At 32.2% G+C, this 20,462-nt stretch overlaps 2 protein-coding genes across 4 annotated transcripts; both read left to right on the top strand.

Moving 5' to 3' along the window:
* Positions 1-1,571: 1,571 nt before the first annotated feature.
* Positions 1,572-6,835, top strand: LOC145053820 (dyggve-melchior-clausen syndrome protein). The gene is made up of 18 exons (XM_079001927.1): positions 1,572-1,959; positions 2,711-2,950; positions 3,059-3,122; positions 3,216-3,345; positions 3,595-3,736; positions 3,840-4,082; positions 4,166-4,250; positions 4,321-4,423; positions 4,518-4,643; positions 4,751-4,864; positions 5,039-5,157; positions 5,254-5,341; positions 5,651-5,743; positions 5,812-5,901; positions 5,995-6,114; positions 6,186-6,277; positions 6,387-6,444; positions 6,537-6,835. Exons 1-18 carry the CDS (start codon positions 1,770-1,772, stop codon positions 6,615-6,617), a joined length of 2,178 nt encoding a protein of 725 aa, XP_078858053.1. The 5' UTR covers positions 1,572-1,769; the 3' UTR covers positions 6,618-6,835.
* A 5,006-nt stretch (positions 6,836-11,841) lies between these two features.
* EMB3101 (Tetratricopeptide repeat (TPR)-like superfamily protein) lies at positions 11,842-16,026 on the top strand. 3 transcript variants are annotated; one of them, XM_079001926.1, is made up of 3 exons: positions 11,842-12,574; positions 13,633-13,874; positions 14,488-16,026. In XM_079001926.1, exon 3 carries the CDS (start codon positions 14,493-14,495, stop codon positions 15,963-15,965), a length of 1,473 nt encoding a protein of 490 aa, XP_078858052.1. In that variant the 5' UTR covers positions 11,842-12,574; positions 13,633-13,874; positions 14,488-14,492; the 3' UTR covers positions 15,966-16,026. The 3 variants fall into 3 exon arrangements, with proteins under 3 accessions (XP_078858052.1, XP_078858051.1, XP_078858050.1); XM_079001925.1 differs by lacking the exon at positions 11,842-12,574 and having other exon boundaries at positions 13,464-13,874; XM_079001924.1 differs by lacking the exons at positions 11,842-12,574; positions 13,633-13,874 and adding an exon at positions 13,881-14,012.
* Positions 16,027-20,462: the final 4,436 nt, after the last annotated feature.

Genomic DNA, 20,462 nt, shown 5'->3' with positions numbered 1-20,462 from the left:
AGGAGTGTGGACGGGGTTTCATGACTCATCAGTAACAGGACAAGGGCGAGGCCCAAGATAGGCGATGCCTTAGGACAGGATTCATTAGTATATGTTTAGCTTATGTGTTGTGATATGTTTATGTGTTAGTGTATGTTAGCGGGAGAGGCCCAATGACAGGCGAGGCCTAATTGAAACATATTTGTATCTGAGCGGGGCTCGAAGCCAAGCGGGGCCTGGAGTGGCGGGGCCGTTGTAGCGGGCGAGGCCCGAAATAGTGGGCGTGGCCCAGTATATGCAATATGTGTTTATGCAGGATATGTGGTAGGTTGGGGGAACTCACTAAGCTTCGTGCTTACGGTTTTCAGTTTTGGTTTCAGGTACTTCCGGTAGTGGAGGGAAGAGCTCGGGGTGATCGTATGACACACACCATTGATTAGTCAGCATGGGATGTTTTACTCTGATAATGAAATTATGTTTTGGAATTAATACTCTGAATTATGGTATGTTTTATGATATGTTTTTATAAATATGGTTTTAGTAATGATTTAAAGAAAAATTTTCAGTCGTGATTTTTGGGACGTTACATGATTAGTACCACTTTCTGTAACATTATTAGCAACAAACAATTGTATTGTGTTGGAAGGCATAGTAGTAACAAAACTAAGAAAATATCTAACATCTCTATCATCAAGAATCTGTATAAATATATTTTATCCAGGACATTGAAAAAAGATAGATGAATTTGATTAGTGTGTAACATGGACTTGGAAGCAACCAATGTAACTAACCCAACGAAGTTGATATCATTGCTTATATCTACACCAAAGCATGTGTAATCTGAAGCAAGATATTGCATATATCCGTCGATACGCTGCCATTGCCCTCCATTAGAAACTGAAACTCGAAAAAACTCGTATACATACTCATTTCGGAACGTTTATGGAAAGTATCGAACACATAAACATACTAAACACACAAATGTATTGCATATTTAGAAGAAAAACATACATAAACCCTAATTATAGCTCTCCGAAACACCACTCCGAAATGTACAACCATTCCGGACTTCAATCTGGAATACACTTTTTCAGTTCGGAAGGTAGAGAGTGTCAAATTCCGGACCTCATCCACACCAACCGACACCCACTCTGGAACAAAACTTCGTGCTCCAGAATATGGTATTCCGGATCATATGGTCATTTTTTTTTTAAAAATGTTGGTTATTTTTATTAAAATGGCACAACAATTTTATTTTTCAACCACATGAAAGATAAGAAATGATTCCTTTTTTGATTTGATCGTAACTGTTTCATTTTCTTGGTTTCTTTTAAGATGCAAAAAAATAAATAAAATTAATGTTATGGATTAGATTGGTTGAGAGGTACTCTATTGTTGTGTTATAAGTTGTAATTTCTAACCAACTACTTAGTTGTTTAAAAAAATTCGTTTTGGTGTAATAAAATTACAAGTTTATCTTAATTAGGCAATTCTTATTTGGTTTGCTTGTAATTTCGCCAACAGATTTTTTCCTTTTTGGCGTTTGGCTACTTTACTAGCAATTACTATTTATATTATTATTATTATTATTATTGTTATTTGAAGATTTGAAGATATCTCAGCCGAGTCTCCCACCGACGACCACCACCGTCTCAAGATCTACGCCTCCCGAAATTGCAGGTCGTTAGACTATTGCCATTTACGTTTTCTACTCCAGTATTCAACTTAGATCCATCAAACTGATCTACGCCATATTTTGGAGGTCCCTTGGTTGCCAAAATTCAAACTAGATGGGGGCCGTGCCTTCAACACCGCGGTGGGGCAGCGAGTTGTCGCAGGACACGGCGGAGTATTTAATCGGAACATTTGTTGGTGATAAAACGTTTCCGCTCGTTTCTGATTACTGGCAGAAATTACTGGAGCTCCCTTTTGATCTCCATTGGCCGGCTAATCGTGTTGAACAAGCTTGCCAGGAATTCGGTTAGTTGTAGCGTTCTGTTTCCATCAATATAATGTACTTCTCTGTTAGGGGTTTAGATGAATAGTTGTTCTATACTTGTGAGCTTTTAAGCTGATGGCGCGGAGGGGTTCCGGTATGATCTGGAGAACTATCCCTCCAAATGCTACCTCAAATAGGGGAATTCCTAAGATTTTTTTCATTTCATGTTTAAATTAGGCGTAAAAACTGGTTCGTTTTACTTTCATTCTCTTGATAATCTGTCAAGCCACCTTCCTTACAAAATAAAACTGGTTCGTTTTACATTCATTCTCTTGATAATCTGTCAAGTCACCTTCCTTACAAAACCTTTGACAAAGTGTAGTTACTATTTGGTTTGCTTCTGATTTTTCTGTTATACCATATTGAGTAATTCGGTGCTTCTGCCCAGAGTGATAGCTGATAACACCTATATGCTTCTCATAAGTTTTCCGCAAGCTTTAAGAGGTCATTGCTGGAATTCTATCCCTCCACCTATTCAAATTGTTGGCACAGTATGCAAGACTGGACCCTAATGTTTTTGTGTTAGAGATTGCATTATCTTGCTGCTATTTTCATTTCAATTTCTGAGCTCCTATTTAATTAGTAGTCTTAACTTTATCCATTTAGATGTATTATAAGTGATTAGTTTAGTTTTTTCTTTCTGAAATCTAAGCTAAACTTGATTTTGTAGACTAGATATAGATTGCATTTGCTAGGGTCTTATTTTGGATATTGATTTGTTCTATTTCACAGCACGGAATAATGGTTCTACAAGGCACCTCGCAAAGATGTTAATCCACTTAACCTGGTGTTTGCAAGAGTCACTTTCTAACCCTGGTGGCCTATCTGTGTCTTCAATGAAGGCTGTAAATGCATCTTACATATCCTCTGTATTTCTTAAGTATTCAATTGAGAATTCAACAAGTGAGAACCTTGAAGATTTGTATTTGTCCCTAGATGAGAGTGAAACAGTACAAAGCAATATCCGTAAAGGTAATTCATCTAATATGTTAATACATTTTTTCTGATTTGAAGTGTCTTACATAAATATAACAATTAATTTGTATTTTCAACATTTATGTATTCCATTGTTGACTGCAGATGAGAGCATTATAAGTATGGTTATGCATGCTGTGCTTAGCTATATCGGCAGAGTCGAAATAAGGTATACTTTTGATTATTCTTATTATTATTATGTTCATTATATAAATTGCTTTTTTCTAATTGTGTATGTATAAATACTATTGTTTTTTGGAAGTCCCAAGACATATCTCCTACATCATGAACTGCTGAACTTCATGCTCATTGCCATGTCTACACAGCTTCTTTCTGGTCCATCACCTGGACCAAATGATGTTCACCCTTTCATTGATGCAGCAATGAGTGAGGTAACCACTAACAATGTCAATATATATATATATATATATATATATATATATATATATATATATATATATATATATAATGAGGGTATTTTGGTCTATTAATAAAAAAAGAAAGAACGGAATTGAAATCCTTCCACCCTACCCTATATAATGACATCCTTCAAACATGGAATTTGAAGGATTCCTATGGAACTGAATTCCCTCCATATAAGAATGCCAATCCTTTCTTTTCTCTTATCACCATATTTGCAGGATAGTTCTCTAGTAGGTTTGGTTGTTCACAAACTGCTACATAATTACATCACACGCCCTCGATCCAAAAGTAGTTCATCTTATACCTTATTGTCTGAAGAAAATCAGCTTGGTGTTCTGAAAAGAGTTGGTTCAGCAGCTGGTAATAATATATAATCTTCCGAAAACTAATAATCTTTTTTTTTCTTCCCAATGTGCATATATCTTGTATGTCTAAAAGAATGTTCTTTATACCTCATTTGCAGCAAATATAGTGCTATTACCACTTAGTTACTTTGTGAATTCAAGTGTGGAAGCTTCAAGAAGTCAACTAGCAGACAGCAGTATCAATATACTACTTATACTCATTCATTATCGTAAATGTATTCTTGTGGAATCTGTCAAGAACATCAATGTCAGTGTCACTTCTGAATCTCTTCTGAAAGATGAAACATATTTTGCTGAAAACCCATATTGCAAAGCCTTAGAAAATGTTAAGGATGTTGAGTGTAAGAAATATATATTGAAAGTACAATGTTCCCTTGTTATTTCTAAGTAACTGACATAGTTTATCACCACCACCTCCTTGCAGTTGATAGGGTGGATATTGAGGGAAATGTACACAGTGGTCCACTTGTCAGATTGGCTTTTGCTTCTCTCTTTGATACACTTGGCATGTAAGACCTCATTTCACTTCAAAATTTTATTATAGCTATTGTATTTTACATAAGTGATTGATCTTTGCAGGTGTTTGGCTGATGAAACTGCTGTTTTGCTACTGTATGCTTTGGTTCATGGGAATTCAGACTTTTTGGAATATGTGTTGGTGCGAACTGATATTGATACATTGGTATGAATCTATTATTTCAAAAAGCAAAATACATTTAGTGTTGTTTGTTGTCTATCTTGTCTGAGTTTTATTCTTTTTCAATTAAAATGGCCAGTTAATGCCTTTGTTGGAGACACTATATGATGCTTCAAGGAGAACATCAAATCAAATCTACATGGTGCTGATTATTCTGCTTATACTTAGTCAAGATGCTTCTTTTAATGCTAGCATCCACAAACTGGTAAATTTGTTTTACTTTTATCAGATATAATATGGTCTTTTATTTACTTTAGTCATAATCTTGTTATTTGGGGAACTTATCCTAATTTATGGACATTTTTTTTAAAGATTCTGCCTTCTGTTCCATGGTATCAAGAGCGACTTCTTCATCAAACATCTCTTGGTTCTCTTATGGTCATCATCCTAATTAGGACAGTGAAGTATAACATGTCTAAGATGCGGGTAAGACAATATATAACAGAATCTAATTGCACTTATAATAATTATTATGTGTTACATAATGTTTGTATAGATGCAATACGTATTATATAATATAGATATAGCTGCATGTATACGTGTGTGTGTTTATGCTTTATAATAGTTATATTTGAAGTAACTTTTTATAAATTGGAACAGGATGTTTATCTACATACAAATTGCCTTGCAGCTTTAGCTAACATGGCTCCTCATGTGCATCGATTAAGTTCATATGCATCACAACGCCTTGTTAGCCTTTTTGATATGTTGTCACGCAAGTAAGCAGCATCTTCCCGATTATAGCGTTGTACTTTGATTTTTTATTTATTTTTATTTTGTAATCACTGACTGTTTTTCATGGGAATAATATACAGATATGCAAAACTAGCAGAGCTAAAGAACGATAAAATGCAGATAAATGATGGTGAACTCAAAGATGATGATAAACTTCCTGAAGATACGGTATTTAATCTGAACTACATGGTTAAATTGTTAATTATAGCATACTACTTTTATTTTATTCTATTAAAAGCATTATACCTTTGAAAAGCTTTTCTTATAAAGCATTGTACTTTGAAAAAGATACTCAATTATAGCAGTGAAAATTGCTGTGTTATGTGTTTGGTGGATGACATTGCTATAAATGGGTGAGATTTTTCAAAGTACAATTCTGTAATTAGAGCTATAATAGATTTTAAAAAAAAAAAAAAAAAAAACTGAAAGTAGGTTGTTATTTGTTGCATTTAAGCTTTTTTTATCTTTATTCACCAGTCAGCAGAATTGCATATCTATACGGACTTCTTGAGGATTGTGTTGGAGATACTGAATGCAATCCTGACTTACGCACTTCCAAGGAACCCAGAGGTACAAACAGCATATTGCCCAAAAAGACGTAAATGCCCTTTGAGATTGACTTTGTAAAAATTTGGCAGGTGATTTATGCAATTATGCACAGGCAGGAGGTTTTTCAACCTTTCCGGAATCATCCACGCTTCAATGAGTTGCTGGAGAACATTTTTTCTGTATGCACCAAAAATACAATTCAAGATGTTACTTTTATCATAATAAATAATATAATATTGAAAGAAAATCATTGAATTGATGATGGTTGGTAGGTGTTGGACTTCTTCAATAGCCGAATGGATGCACAAAAGTTGGATGGTGAATGGTCAGTTGAGAAGGTGCTTCAAGTAATCAACACAAACTGCAGATTTTGGCGAGGAGATGGGATGAAGGTAATAATAAAAATCCTACTTTTTTTTTTTTAAATGTTTATATTATTAACAATGTTATGTTGTAAATTCAGATGTTCACCCAATTACGCTTCACATATGAACAAGAAAGCCACCCTGAAGAGTTCTTCATTCCATACGTCTGGCAGTTGCTAATCTCTCGCAGGTATATCTATAAATATCCATTTTTTTTTAACTTTTCTAAATTAATAAAAATACATAATTTGCACTTTATTTATTCTACTTTTTTAAAATCAAGTTTGTTACATGTGCAGTGGTTTCAGGTTTAATCCCAGTAGCATAAACTTATTCCCGGTTGAGCTGCCTGTTGAGGTTTGTTTTATACTTTTATTGATTTATTGAGTTATTGAAAATGCAATTGGATTGGTTTAATTTAAAAATAAAAATAAATAAACGAAATGCAGGTTAGTTATGGAGCTGTGGATGGGAATACAGAAGAACATATGCTGTTAAATGTGAAGGAGGCTGTGGAGTCGTCTGTTTAACACAACACATCCTTTTATGTACATATATGCATAGAGAAAAATAAACAACACATAAATAAATAAAAGAATGTATACACATTGTGATTTTCTATTTCCAACACAGAGTTTTGAGTTTTGACAGCCATATTATCAATATGATAGGAGTAGTTAATTGTTTTAGCCAAAACCATTATTGATTGAGGTGTTTGCTTATTCTATTATTCTTTGTTGATTAAAAACTGTGTAGCTTCATTTCATTTTCTTAGTTGCTGGGTGAGATAGTAATGATGCTTGTCTGTTTATTGGCTATGTTGGCTTCTTCACCATTTGTGACCTTGATTTGATTTGTTGGATCTTTTTCCCCATTAAACTTGTTACAATTTTACAACTTTTTTCACAAAATGTTGAAGTACATTTACATTGCTAATATGAAAAAAGAATTGCAAGTATGTGGCTCTACTATCCTTGGTAAAATAAAATTCGTAATGGATAAAAAATCTAATTACGAAATACATTGCTATTATAAAGGAAAATTTAATATTTTCTATATATTAATAAAAAGAACACAAAACTACAAGATTGGTCCCCGTGATATTAAAAAAAAAAAAAAAAAAAACTTTAGATGGGATCCAAAAACTTTTTCATTTATCTAAAATCAAGGTTTTTCCATGTTTTTAGTTGTTGGTAAACTTGAAATGATATTTTTAGTCTTTTAATTTTCTTTCTTCTTTTTTGTTTTTATTTTAATGTTTTGTTAATTTAAAAATAAAAAAATAAATAAATAAAAGAAAAAGAAAAAAAAGCCCACCCCACCCCAGTGCTCTCTCTCTCTCTCTTATTTATTTATTTATTTTTTAAATTAACAAAACATTAAAAAAAAGAAATTAAAAGGATAAAATGTCATTTCAAGTTTATTAGGGACTAAAAACAAGGAAATTCTTGATTTTGGATTTTCTAATGCAAGTGAAATGGGAAACGGTAAGTAATAGGGAGAAAGAAGAGAGACTTGAGAGAAACATATCAAATTGGGGTGTCGAGTTCAGCATGCTGAACCATGTCATGATGTCCAGCCATACCCTTCAATCTTATAAGTTCAATATACGTACACCTTAATTTTTTAATATACATCCCATAAAATTCATCAAAAAGGGAACAGGTAATCCGTCACCCCCTATCCTTTGTTTATCCCCCCCTCCCCCATGATTTGACATTTGACACACCCACACCCACACACACACACACACACACACACATATATATATATATATATATATATATATATATATATATATATATATATATATATATATATATATATATATATATATATATATATATATATATTAATAAATATTATTATAAATAAATAAATTATAAATAATTAATCAACATTGCAATTAAATTGTAAAACAATAATAATTATTATACATATTTATCTGTTAAAACTAGAACGATAATAATGATTATAAATATTTAGTCGTTTAATATACGGGTGACCCGTTCAGCTATAGTTAAAAAAATTTAAGTTCTAGAAAATAATAAATTATTATATAGAAAAATAAATATATAAAAACCAATTTATAAAAACGTTCAAATAAATACAACAAATTAATAGAGATATATAAAATATAAGTTATTTTTGTAGAACTAAAAATTGAAATAGTTAAAACCGTAAATATTTAAAAAAAAGTTAATATATATATATATATATATATATATATATATATATATATATATATATATATATATATATATATATATAAAAGAGAGAATAAAAAATTATTAAATCAATCAAATCAACATTATTTTTTTGTCTTTATTGTCTTGTATTTTTTGTAAAATATTATTATTATTATTGTTTTACAATTTTTATTGTTTTTGTTTTGTATCTGATTCCATAAAAATCGTTGTAGTTCAAAAAAAAAATCTGATATAACCATAAAGATTTTGATTTGTTTTTAAAAGCGTTGTGGGGTTCAAACTACGTTGATTTTTATAGAAAGTCATTATTGATTTATAATACGAATAATATTTAAGAACAAAAAACAAAATTTAATAAAGTTGATGCTCAGTGAAGGTAGTAACTAGTAACAAATAACTGGTCTATGTTTTAATAAAATCATCAACTCTTTTTTTATCAACTAATTTATAGAAAAAAATAAATTTGTAGATGCCTCATTGTTAAATTAGTACCCATTCTACACGTTTTATGTCTTACTATCTCATACTCTTTCCGTTCCAAAATTATAGTTCATCTTTTTTTTTTTCCGTCCCAAAATAATAGTGCACTTCTAAAAATAAATAACACTTTTACCAAAAAGCCCCTCATTGTTACTTAACCAACTAAGCATTTAATGAAACATTAAATACAAAGTAAGGACAAAATTGTCATTTTAATGTATAAAGTTAGTGGTAATTAATGTTTCCTTAATCTGTGTATTTTTTGTCTGTGGACAATAATTTTGGGATTTTTTGTCTGTGGACAATAATTTTGGGACAAAGGGAGTATTTATATATATATATATATATATATATATATATATATATATATATATATATATATATATATATATATATATATATATATATATTACCAAAATTGGTATGTGAGGGGATTCACTATTCATTCCACGGAAGCAGCAAAAGGATTTCATACTTTCAATTATTTTTTTATTTTCCTCCCTTTACTTTTATTTGTTTTTATATTTTGTGCCCCTAAACTAATTTTTATGTAACAATTTTTATCCTTATATTTTTAAATTTTATATATATTTATATTCTTTCTCCTTAATTAATTTTTATTTAACAGTTTTCAACCCTTATAATTTTAAAGTTAAATTATTAGTATTTTATACATTATAATTTGGTAGCTTACTATATTTTAAAGTTACATTTTGACCCCTTATATAATTTTTTAATAATCTTTTTTTTTTATTAATTTCTTAAAGATACACTTTCAAGTCAATTGTTTGTATCCATGTTTTATTTTGATATTTTTGTACTCCACTTTATATGATTTAATCGTCTTCGTTGTATATATGGTGTCAAACTAATTTTTTAACATACCGGAGCTTCCGCAGCAACGCACGGATGGTCCAAACCCTAGTTTAAAATTAATGTTAAAGATATCTATTAATAATACAAATTAATCAAATGATAAAAAATTATAAAATAATAAAAAAAAGGATAAAATTGCAAGAATGGTCCCTGTGGTATGTCAAAACTAGCAACTTTGGTCCAAAATGGGTTTGGCTCGCAAGGATGGTCCAATAGTTTCGTTTTGTTGCGAGTTTGGTCCAATTTCCTATTAACTTTTTTATAATGACGGATTTGCCCCTTACTATTTTATTTTCCATTTTCTTTTATTACAACAATTAAAAATAAAACAAAAATAAAATACCCCCTCCCCCTCCCCCCTCTCCCTCCCCCCCCCCCCTCTCCCTCTCTTATAAAATACCCACCGTACACTACCAGTCTCCTTCCCCTATTCCAACCTCCACCTTCATAGCCACTGTCGACCATCACTGCATCACATACTACTTATCGACTCCGACGACGACATCACTTCCTAGAAACCCTAACGCCATCGATTTGGATTACATCTCTCGACCATTGTTGGCTGCTTATTGTCGTCATCGACTTGTGGACGCGATAATCACCGCCCTTTCCCATATGTGCGTGCGTGCTTTTTATTATTTTGTCTTATGTTTGTGTCTTAGACTAGAAATCACAAGTGAATCGTGAGTAGTTGACCCACATTCCAATTTCCATTTTTGAAATCGTTGTCAACGATGGTGGTTAACATAGTTCTAGGGTTTTCATTTTTATGAATATAAATGGCAGGTTGAACAACAGTTGCAAGGGAGGAGAAACGACATTATGTTCTGATCTCCGGTAATTGTAGTTCACGTGGATGACCATTAATCTAAGAAATCGATTATCACAACCATACCCTTGATCCAAGAAATCGATTATCACAAGCTTATTAACAAATGAATTGAAATTACAGCCACGAAATGTATTAGCAAACTATTAATTGATGAACAAAGTGACTATGTTTCAGTTGCTATCCTCCATGCCCAGAGCTTCAAGAACACAACCCAATAAAAAGGAAACTAATTGGAGGGCGAGGGGACATTATGTTTTCTAATTGAGAGAAAAGTCATTGGAAGAAGGTAAGCCGAAAACTGATCTTGCCCCTACTCCGAAAGAAACTCGGGATCACATTCAAGGAAGATGAAAAGGGTGTGTAAACCCAGTTTAAGAACAGTTTAATATTTTGTTTTCTGGGTTCAAATTTTTTCTCTATGGGTTTTTGTGGTGGATCGATTTTCTATCATTTTCAAAACCAAGTCAATTTCTTGCAGATCTCTTTATAGGTGGAGGTGTGTGTAAAAGATCGTGAACTTGGTTGTGTGGATTTGATAATGACGAAAATAGTTTCAATTCCTAAAACAGAGAGAGAGAGAGAGAGAGAGATAGAGAGAGAGAGAGGTATTTTATTTTTGTTTTATTTTTAATTGTTTGTTAATTAGTGTAGTAAAAGAAAAATAGAAAATAAAATAATAAGGGGCAAATCCGTCATTATAAAAAAGTTCATAGGAAATTGGACTGAACTCGCAACAAAACGAAACTATTGGATCATCCTTGCGAGCCAAAACCCATTTTGGACCAAAGTTGCTAGTTTTGACATACCACAGGGACCATTCTTGCAATTTTGTCTAAAAAAAAGGACGATATATTAATATTAAAATCAATATTATAGTATAATTTTGACAAAATTGCAAAAATGGTCCCTATGGTATGCAATTTTTTAGGGTTTTAGTCCAAACCCCGACTTTTTTTGATTGGTAGTCCTTTTGAGCTAGTTTGTTTGCAGTTTTGGTCCCTGACAAAACTAAAAAGACTATTATACCCTTAATGATTTTAGACAAAATTGCAAAAATGGTCCCTGTGGCATGCAATTTTTTGGGGTTTTAGTCAAAACTCTGACTTTTTTTATTGGTAGTCCTTTTGAGCTAGTTTGTTTGCAGTTTTGGTCCGTGACCAAACTAAAAAGACTATTATACCCTTAATGATTTTATTTTCCATTTTTCTTTCAGTTTTTAATATTATTATTATTATTAAATATAAAAGTGGGCCCACTTATCCACCCCTGTCCCCACCTCTCACTCTCTCTCGAATTATGGTCAGAAGGACAAAACCCACCAACTGGTCACACTACCTCTTTCTCTCTTCCACAGATTCCGATGAGAGCTCTGATCAACGACCCAAAATGACGATGTCAACTTCCTTCCTTTCGATTTCTTCTCCTTCTTTCTTGGTCTTCTCCATAACGTTGGTCTCTGTATCTCTCGAGTGTTTGCTTGATACCTTCGGTCACCAGAGATGGTGACTGGAAATCTTTGAGTTTTCTCTTTCAAATCTACCTATCAAATCCTCTATTTCTCAGTTCTTTCTTTCTCCCCAAATCCCCTTCTCCAGCTCTTCATTACTATAGAGATTTAAGGCCAAGGTAAAAGGTATTTTAGGTTAAGGATCACATGACTTTTGTTGATATCTCGATTACAGGTTCAAATTTTGTCTTAATATTCCTGATCTCAAGAAGGAGACAATCGATTTTTTGAAAAAAATAAGAGAACTACTCACCACTATTATTGTTCACACCAACTCTTTGACATCGCCAGAAAATACACACATACGCATCTGTCTACACCAACTCTTTGACATCACCAGATGCCTTATACAACCATACTTTCTGAGAAAACGAAGATGTAGATGATGGTCTGACCAACGACTACAAACAAAGATAACCCCAGATGCAAAAAAGGATTACAAGCAAAATTAAAAGCGAACCTTTTGGGGGTCAGGTTCTATTAGTAATTGAAAACCAGACATTTTTGGTGGAAAGTCAAATGCGTCCATGGCAATTGCTTTAGCTGTTGTAGCCTGTACATCACTTGGGGACGATGAAATAGGTTGGTATGTTTCGTGCCATATTTGTGATTTCTTCCTTGGCTCATGAATTTTAGACACCGAATTGATGGTTCTTGTTTTAGGTTGTTTTGGTTTCTGATTAGGTGAAAAAGGTGTTGAAGTGAAGCAGTTTGAGTTGGTATCATGTTCTGTATTGGGATTTAGGGGAAAAAACGATATATATATATATATATATATATATATATATATATATATATATATATATATATATATATATATATATATATATATATATATATAGGGAAAAGTGAATATACCCTTAAAGGTATATAAGCTTAGGTACCCAAACTCATCATAATACGTTGTTTTGTATCATATAATACATTCTAATTGTCTAATGTTCTTATAATTTAACTTCTAACTTGATTTACTTCCAAGATTTTTATGAATTACACATTTATCTTTCTCTTACATAATTTTCATTTTCATCTACAATATATATAGTCTAATAAGTGTTCGGCAAAAAGATGTGATGTAAGAGAAAGATTATACGAAAATTTCGAATATCTTGAAAGTAAATCAACTTAAGATTGAAGTTTATGAACATTATAATGAATATATCAAACAAAACGACGTATTATGGTGTGTTCGGGTACCTAAGCTTATGTACCCTTAAGGGTATATTCACTTATATATATATATATATATATATATATATATATATATATATATATATATATATATATATAGAGAGAGAGAGAGAGAGAGAGAGAGAGAGGCCAAAATTATTTATTTATTTTATTTTTTATTTAAATTAAATAGAAAAAAATAAAAAATATATCAGAAGGGCATTATAGTCATTTCAGTTTTACGAGAGACCAAATCTACGTACAAACTTGACCAAAAGAACCACCAATACAAAAAAGTCGTGGTTTGGACTAAAACCTTAAAAAAAAAAAAAAAAAAAAAAAAAAAAAAAAAAAAAAAAAAAAAAAATGCATACCTACCATTTTTTGTGCAGTTTTGTCTATAATTTTTTTGTGAAAGATAGTTGCCCATGCTTGCATTAAAACCGCACCTGTTCCATCCTTTCAATCAGACATCGTAAGAGACGGTAATCGTGTTGGCTTCGCCGATGAGATCTCAGGTGCGGATGAAATCTATAGCTACTCTTGATGCCATGAACTTCATCGGTAGAAGTTAAGTGCTAAGAATGTGGAATAATTGAATTTCGTTCCCGGCTATCTCCTCCACTTCAGATTGTTTCTTGTGCTTGAGTTTGTAACATTCTCGTCGTTTCTCTGAATCAAATCCGTTATTTAAAGTACTCCGACTTCAGAGGTAATTACTCTTTTTTTCTTGATTCTTTCTTATTTGATATTCTGGGTGTAGCTCTTCGTGGACACCAACTGTTCGATGTAATGCCTGCCTTGATGGTTGATACAGTGTACTTCTAATGAAGTCTTTTCACCATAATGGGTAAGCTATGTAGGTTTCTACACTCGTAAAGTACCTAAAGCACTACAATTATATCCCCGATACATAATAAATTAAGTTGTTATCGTGTCAAATCCAAAACTGTAAATGCTGAAAGAAGATTCAGTTCCCCACTTCAACAAACTTGATCCCAAATTTTAGTTTTGTAAGTTCTAGAGAAGTGGGAAAGAGACAGAGGAGCGTTTTGGGGTTTTAGAGCATAACAATAGGAAAAAATAGAAGGTTTATTTTTTAAATGATTCATACGATTGGATTTAACACAAGAATGATTTCAAATTGAATATTCTTAATCGAGTCACATTGTCACAAATATCACCTTGTTACTCCCATTTGAAGAAAAGAGTTGTTCATTTTTGCTTCAATATGCTAAATCAACATGTTTTGCAAAATCATGTTATCTAATATAAACTAAATTGTAGCTAATTCGTGATTGCAATATACATGTCTTTGAAACCAGGGTATATGAATATCAGATGGCCACGTGTACTTACACCAACATACCTATCTCAGATCATCCAGAACCAGAAAAACCCATTGAAAGCCCTCCAAATCTTTAACCAAGCAAAAAACAAATACCCAAATTATCATCACAATGGCCCTGTATATGCCACCATGATCAACAAGCTCATCATCACAGATCGAATACTTGATATGAAACAAGTGATTAACCAAATGAAACACGATTCATGTGAGTGTCAAGATTCAGTCTTTTCAGATGCAATCAAAGCCTATGCGAAATCCAGAATGATAAATGAAGCCATCTCTCTCTTTAAAAATCTCCATCACTTCAACTGTGTAAACTGGACACAATCTTTCAACACCATATTGCAGATAATGGTGAAAGAATCCAAATTCGAATCTGCTCATCATCTTTTCTTGGAGAATTTCAGCAAATGGGAAGTGAAATCAAGAACCCATTCACTAACATGGTTAATTGATGTTCTCTGTGAAAACAAACGTTCCGATCTTGCCCTTCAAGTCTTCCAAGAAATGAATCATCAGTACTGTTATCCAACCAGGGACACCTATCAAATCCTAATGACAGGATTATGTGAAGATGGAAGAATTAACGAAGCAATCCACTTGTTGTACTCAATGTTCTGGAGAATTTCCAAAAAGGGTAGCGGTGAAGATGTTTTAGTGTATAAAATCCTGTTAGATACTTTATGTTCATATGGGCATGTTGAGGAGGCTGCAGATATTTTAAATAAGGTCCTTAGGAAAGGTCTTAAAGCCCCTAAAAAGAAACGTATGCCACTTGATTTCAATCAGTGTAGGAATGGTAGAGACATAGAAAAAGCAAAGAGTCTAATGAGTGATGCCCTTATTAAGGGGGTGATTCCAAGTTCTGAGAGCTATAACACAATGACTGTTGACCTTTATTCAAAGGGTGATCTAAATCTTGCAGAAAAAGTAGTTCAAGAAATGGAGGGCAATGGATTTACACCAGGGGTATTGGTTTATGAAGCTAAAGTGATGGCTTTATGTAGGGCAAATAAGGTTGATGAGGCTGAAAAGGTGATTGCAAAGTGTGTTCCAAGTGTTAATCTATACAACAGTTTGATTAAAGGTCTTTGTAATGAAAAAAGATCTGTAGAGGCTCTTGGGTATTTCAAGAAGATGTGTAGGCAATTAGGGTGTGTTCCAAATAAGGAGACTTATTGCATATTGGTAGATGGGTTATGTCATGATGGGAGTTATATTGAAGCAAGTGAGGTTTTGGAGAAAATGTTGGTGAAGTCTTATTGGCCAAATAGTGATACTTTTAGTATGCTTATAAAGGGTCTTTGCTTGATAGGAAGATCATATGAAGCAATTATATGGCTGGAAGAGATGATTACCCAAGAAAAGATCCCTGATGTTTCCACATGGAGTTCTCTGGTTGCTTCTGTTATATATGATACAGTGGTTTTTTCTGACATATTGGAGTCTTGAGAAATTTATGTATAGTTAAAAAAAATTGTTGTTTTTGAATGAGATTGACTATTTCATGTAATTGATATTATGCTTAGGGAAAGTTGAATCGAGACACTAAGAAATTGAGGGCCTTTTGGCCATACTATTTAAAGAAGAGAAAATGACATTTTTTTAACAGAATAGCAAAAAATCATAAAAATAACCTTAATAATAGCTATAATTTTCGCATTTAATTGTAACTATAAAAATTCTTCCTCCACCGTGTATTAATTATTTCTTTTAATTTTACGTTTTACATGTAGTTTATCGGTTAGTTATAACATAATGTTATTTCTAGTCGGTCTGCCAAACATAGTCTTGTAATTTTTTCTATGTATATCATTATCTTATAATAATTTAGTAAAGGATAAATGTAATTTTGAATCAAAAGGAACTTGGTAAATTTTTTACAAAGATAAAAAGGTGTTAGGAACATTTTACTGCATCATGTCTGCTAAAGAAATGTATTTATCCATTTTAGGCTGTTTTAAAGAATACAATGTTTTCTTCTTTTGGTAACGACATAAAAAGGGAAAATACCGTAAATAGTCAAAAAAATGGGGGTGTTTTCAAAAAATAGACATAAAAATGGACTTTTCCGGATATAGTCATGCATTCCGCGGAGGTAGCTTCATTTTTTGATATAGTCATCCATTTATGTCTATTTTTTAATATAGTCATCCATTTCCGGATATAGTCATCTATTTATGTCTATTTTTTGAAAACACCCCCCATTTTTTGACTATTTACGGTATTTTCCCACATAAAAAACTTTATCACCAATTTAACAGGTTTTGTTATTTTGCTCTTGAAAATGTTTTATGTATTTAAGCAATAATGTATATTTGCATTACATTATATGTTTAGACAAAGAACTAACTTACATATTGATAATTTTGTAAATCCATTGATTGTTGCCACGACACTCCACCACAAAGAACTATGAATAAGTCGTAAGAACTTATTTTGGATAAAAAAAATTTAGTTGAAGATTATAGTTGTGAAGAATACATTTACAAAGTCTTTTTATGGTTTTTTTTGCCAAGTTTGCATGGCATATGGTAATTTGCATTCTTAACAAACCAAATTCCAATAAGACAATTTGGCAAAGTAAAATATATTAGAAGTGGTGTCACTTTTAATACATCCCTTTTGCTGTCACCTAAACGTCATTTAGGATTTGTCAAGCTTTTTCAAAACTTTGCCATTAGATGCGCGGTTTGCCACCACTTTTGTCACATTTTTTTAATTAAAACTAATTTATATAAAAAATAATCAATTTAAACAAATTAATTTTTATAAAAACTAAAGTTTCATTAACTTGAAAGAAGAATTCCAAGACAATTAAAAAAAGAAAGAAAATCGGTATTAAAAATATGAAACATACATAAACCCACATATTATATTTTTTGCAATCTCGTCTTTGGCCTTTAACGTTAGTTCTCTTACGCGTCCGGTAAGGTTACTAGTATTTTTTTCAATAAGTTTGTCATGTCATGAGATTTTTCTTTTTTTTTGCGACACTCAAATATTGCTCAAAAGTAGTCTTTAAAGTTGTCTATTTTGTTTGTCATTTGCTCGAGTCACTCGAACTACTTGCAACCCTTTATCCTTTCGTTTAGCTTGGTCTCTTCCCATGGGATCAAGGGCGGATCTTTATTAGGGCTAGGGGGTTGTGCCCCACCCCCCCCCCCCCCCCCCCCCGTGTTGATTTTTTTATCACAATTAGTCCCTATACTTTAATTTTATACATATTAGGCCAAAAAAATATAAAATTTTGGTTGTGACCCCTTGTTTATCGATTTTTATACATATTATATTTCTGGCCCCCAAATAAAATGTTGAAGCTCCGCTCCTGCATGGGATGACTAGCTATTGGAACCTCAATATGATCATCTTTATTGAGGTCAATTCTGATATGCGTATCCGACGATTGGTTATAAGTGATTTTGGATGTTTTGGTTCTTTTAGAAGAACCTCTCGTGAATGATTCTGAAGTTTGGATATCTTGCCAATTTTTTGACGTCTTCATAATAATCCAAAAATGAAGAAATTTGAAAGGTGCCCCCTTATCATTCTGGTAAAGTGCCTCCTTATCGAGTAAATTTGATTTTCTTTTATGTAGTCTCCAAACTTCATTTCCGAGAGAAAACGTTAAGTAACTTTCCGGTAAAAAGTTGACGCGTCTTGGTTGTTGTCGACCTTTAGGTCTTCCGAAACATCTACCCACGCATGAGGCAACAACACTTCTTCCTCCGGTGTCCAATTCTTGGAAGGTGTCTTTCCTTTTTTTTGGGTCCCAGTTAACGTAGACTCTCTTCTAGCTCGGAATCCGTTTCAGGTACGACTTCGGGTTGAGAGTGATTTTCGAGAAGGGCTTGGTATTGGAATTGGAATTGCAAGTCGAGAAGATTGTCAAATGGGTTAAAGTCATTTTCCAGTTGGAATTGTACTTGAGATCGGAATATAAATTAGGGTTGGGATTGAGATTGAGATTGTAATTGTGGTTGGTTATGAATAGAATATGTAGATTAGTATGCACCAGGATAATAATAATTAGAAGATGAATAAATAGGTCGATCACTTAAATTTTGGAAGAAGGTAGGTGATGAAGGTGAGTTTTGAATTGGGTATTTTTCTTGCTTGTTCTTGAAGTTTTTGAGTTGGATGGAGAAGTCATTTTTTTCATAAAATATAGACTGTGTGAAAAGTTGAGGGTTGTTGTGTATTATAAAAATAAGATAGTTGTTGGTATTTATAAAGGTTGTAAAAAGATTAAGATTTTGAATTAAAAAAAAAACAATAACTTTTTGATTAAAAAAATAGGCATATTTTTAAATTATGAAAAATTTAATCTTTCTCTCTCATCAGTAATGACCTCCCGAGTTCTAGACGCGGTGTTTGCCAAGTCCAACTTGGATTTGCTGAGGGGGTACCAAGACAACTATGTGCAGCCTAAAGGGTCCACAAAGTCCACGATGAGAGGTGAAGACTTTTTACCTTCCAGAGCTTCTCAAGAAGGTAATGATCCAAGATCCACAAGCTTGCTTCCACTTCTATCCTCCTTGATGCAACACCTTCTTCCTTAAGCACATTGAAACACACTTTTTAGCTCAAATAACACTTGAGGGACTAGGGTTTTGCAAGGGACGACTCTAAAGATTTGGAGGCTGAAAAGGTGGGGATAAATGAGCCATAAGGATGTTTAAATACCCCTCAAACCCTAAAACTTAGGGTCTCTTACGGACATGAGTACACCTAACGTACATATGTGTACGCCCAGCGTATTAGGGCGCGCCCTAGTATGCTTAGCATACTCCTCCTGCCTCAATATTACAATCTTGCCACTAGGGCTTCTTATACCAAAATGTCATAAATTAAAACCAATGGATGAATTTGAAACTACCTGAAAATCGGGGTGTTACACAATTGAATGGAGAGTGAAAGTTAAGTAAAATGTTGTACATTGCTATTACATTACTAATATTTTTTAAATAGTCCTTGTTAAATGTAATGATAGATAAGTGATTTATAATAAATTTGTATAAATGGACATGCATTTAAAAATATATTATAAATAAGAAAAAAAAATATGCTAAGAATGCAAGTAATAGCATTTTACTTTCATTACTTTTTGTTTGTCTGTCATTTGTACAAAAAAAAAATGAAAATAATATGCTAAATTGGGCATAAATACAATAAATGGAAAAAATGGAAGTAAACGACTAATTCCTGGATGTATCAGAAAAATCATGGGCTAAAAGCACGAAATGGCAATCTACTTTCATTTTGATGTCCAGTATAGCATTTTACATAAATGGTCCATGATTAAATAAAATCACACAGATGGTAAATATCATAAAGTAATGCATAAATGAGAAAATAAAATAAAGTATGTAAGTACATTACTATTTCCTACTAAAAAGTCATGTGTAACCTGATTGGATATCATAAAGTAATGCAACTATAATTTAAATATTATAGTTTATATCTGAAAAATTAGAAGTTGTATAAGAACAATCACAGGTTAAAAGCATGAAATGGCAATCTACTTTCATTTTGATGTCCAATATATCATTTTACATAAATGGTCAATGATTAAATTAAATCACATAGATAGTAAAAATCATAAAGTAATGCATGAATGAGAAAAATAAATTAAAAGCATGTAATTACATTATTATTTCCTACAGAACAATCATGTGTAACCTAAGTGAGCCTGCAATTTAGATATTATGGTTCATATCTTAAAAACTAGAAGTTGTTTTAAAATGGACATGGGTAAAAGGGTCTTTTTCTGTTTGATAAACCAGGATTACAGGAAAATAAGGAACGGTTAAAAGATGTTAACCTGATTGCAATATATTATGGATTTTAAACTTTAGATATATTACGTTAAATAAGATAGTGGTCATCAGTTGGAATAGATAACTATTGATAGTAAATGTGGATTTATATTGATTTATACGTAATTGA

This window comes from Lactuca serriola, chromosome 5, assembly GCF_051521515.1.
Source record: "Lactuca serriola cultivar US96UC23 chromosome 5, Lser_US96UC23_V15, whole genome shotgun sequence".
Lineage (NCBI taxonomy): Eukaryota > Viridiplantae > Streptophyta > Magnoliopsida > Asterales > Asteraceae > Lactuca > Lactuca serriola.
Note: the sequence above shows the minus strand (reverse complement) of the source record. Positions and strands in the feature narration are given on the sequence as shown.

Bases quoted from the DNA above. Each gene is read 5' to 3' on its own strand.
- LOC145053820 (XM_079001927.1), top strand. From the start codon at position 1,770: ATGGGGGCCGTGCCTTCAACACCGCGGTGGGGCAGCGAGTTGTCGCAG. The intron at 5,342-5,650 runs GTATTTAATCTG...TTTATTCACCAG, and splicing joins ATAAACTTCCTGAAGATACG to TCAGCAGAATTGCATATCTA. The intron at 5,744-5,811 runs GTACAAACAGCA...AAAATTTGGCAG, and splicing joins CACTTCCAAGGAACCCAGAG to GTGATTTATGCAATTATGCA.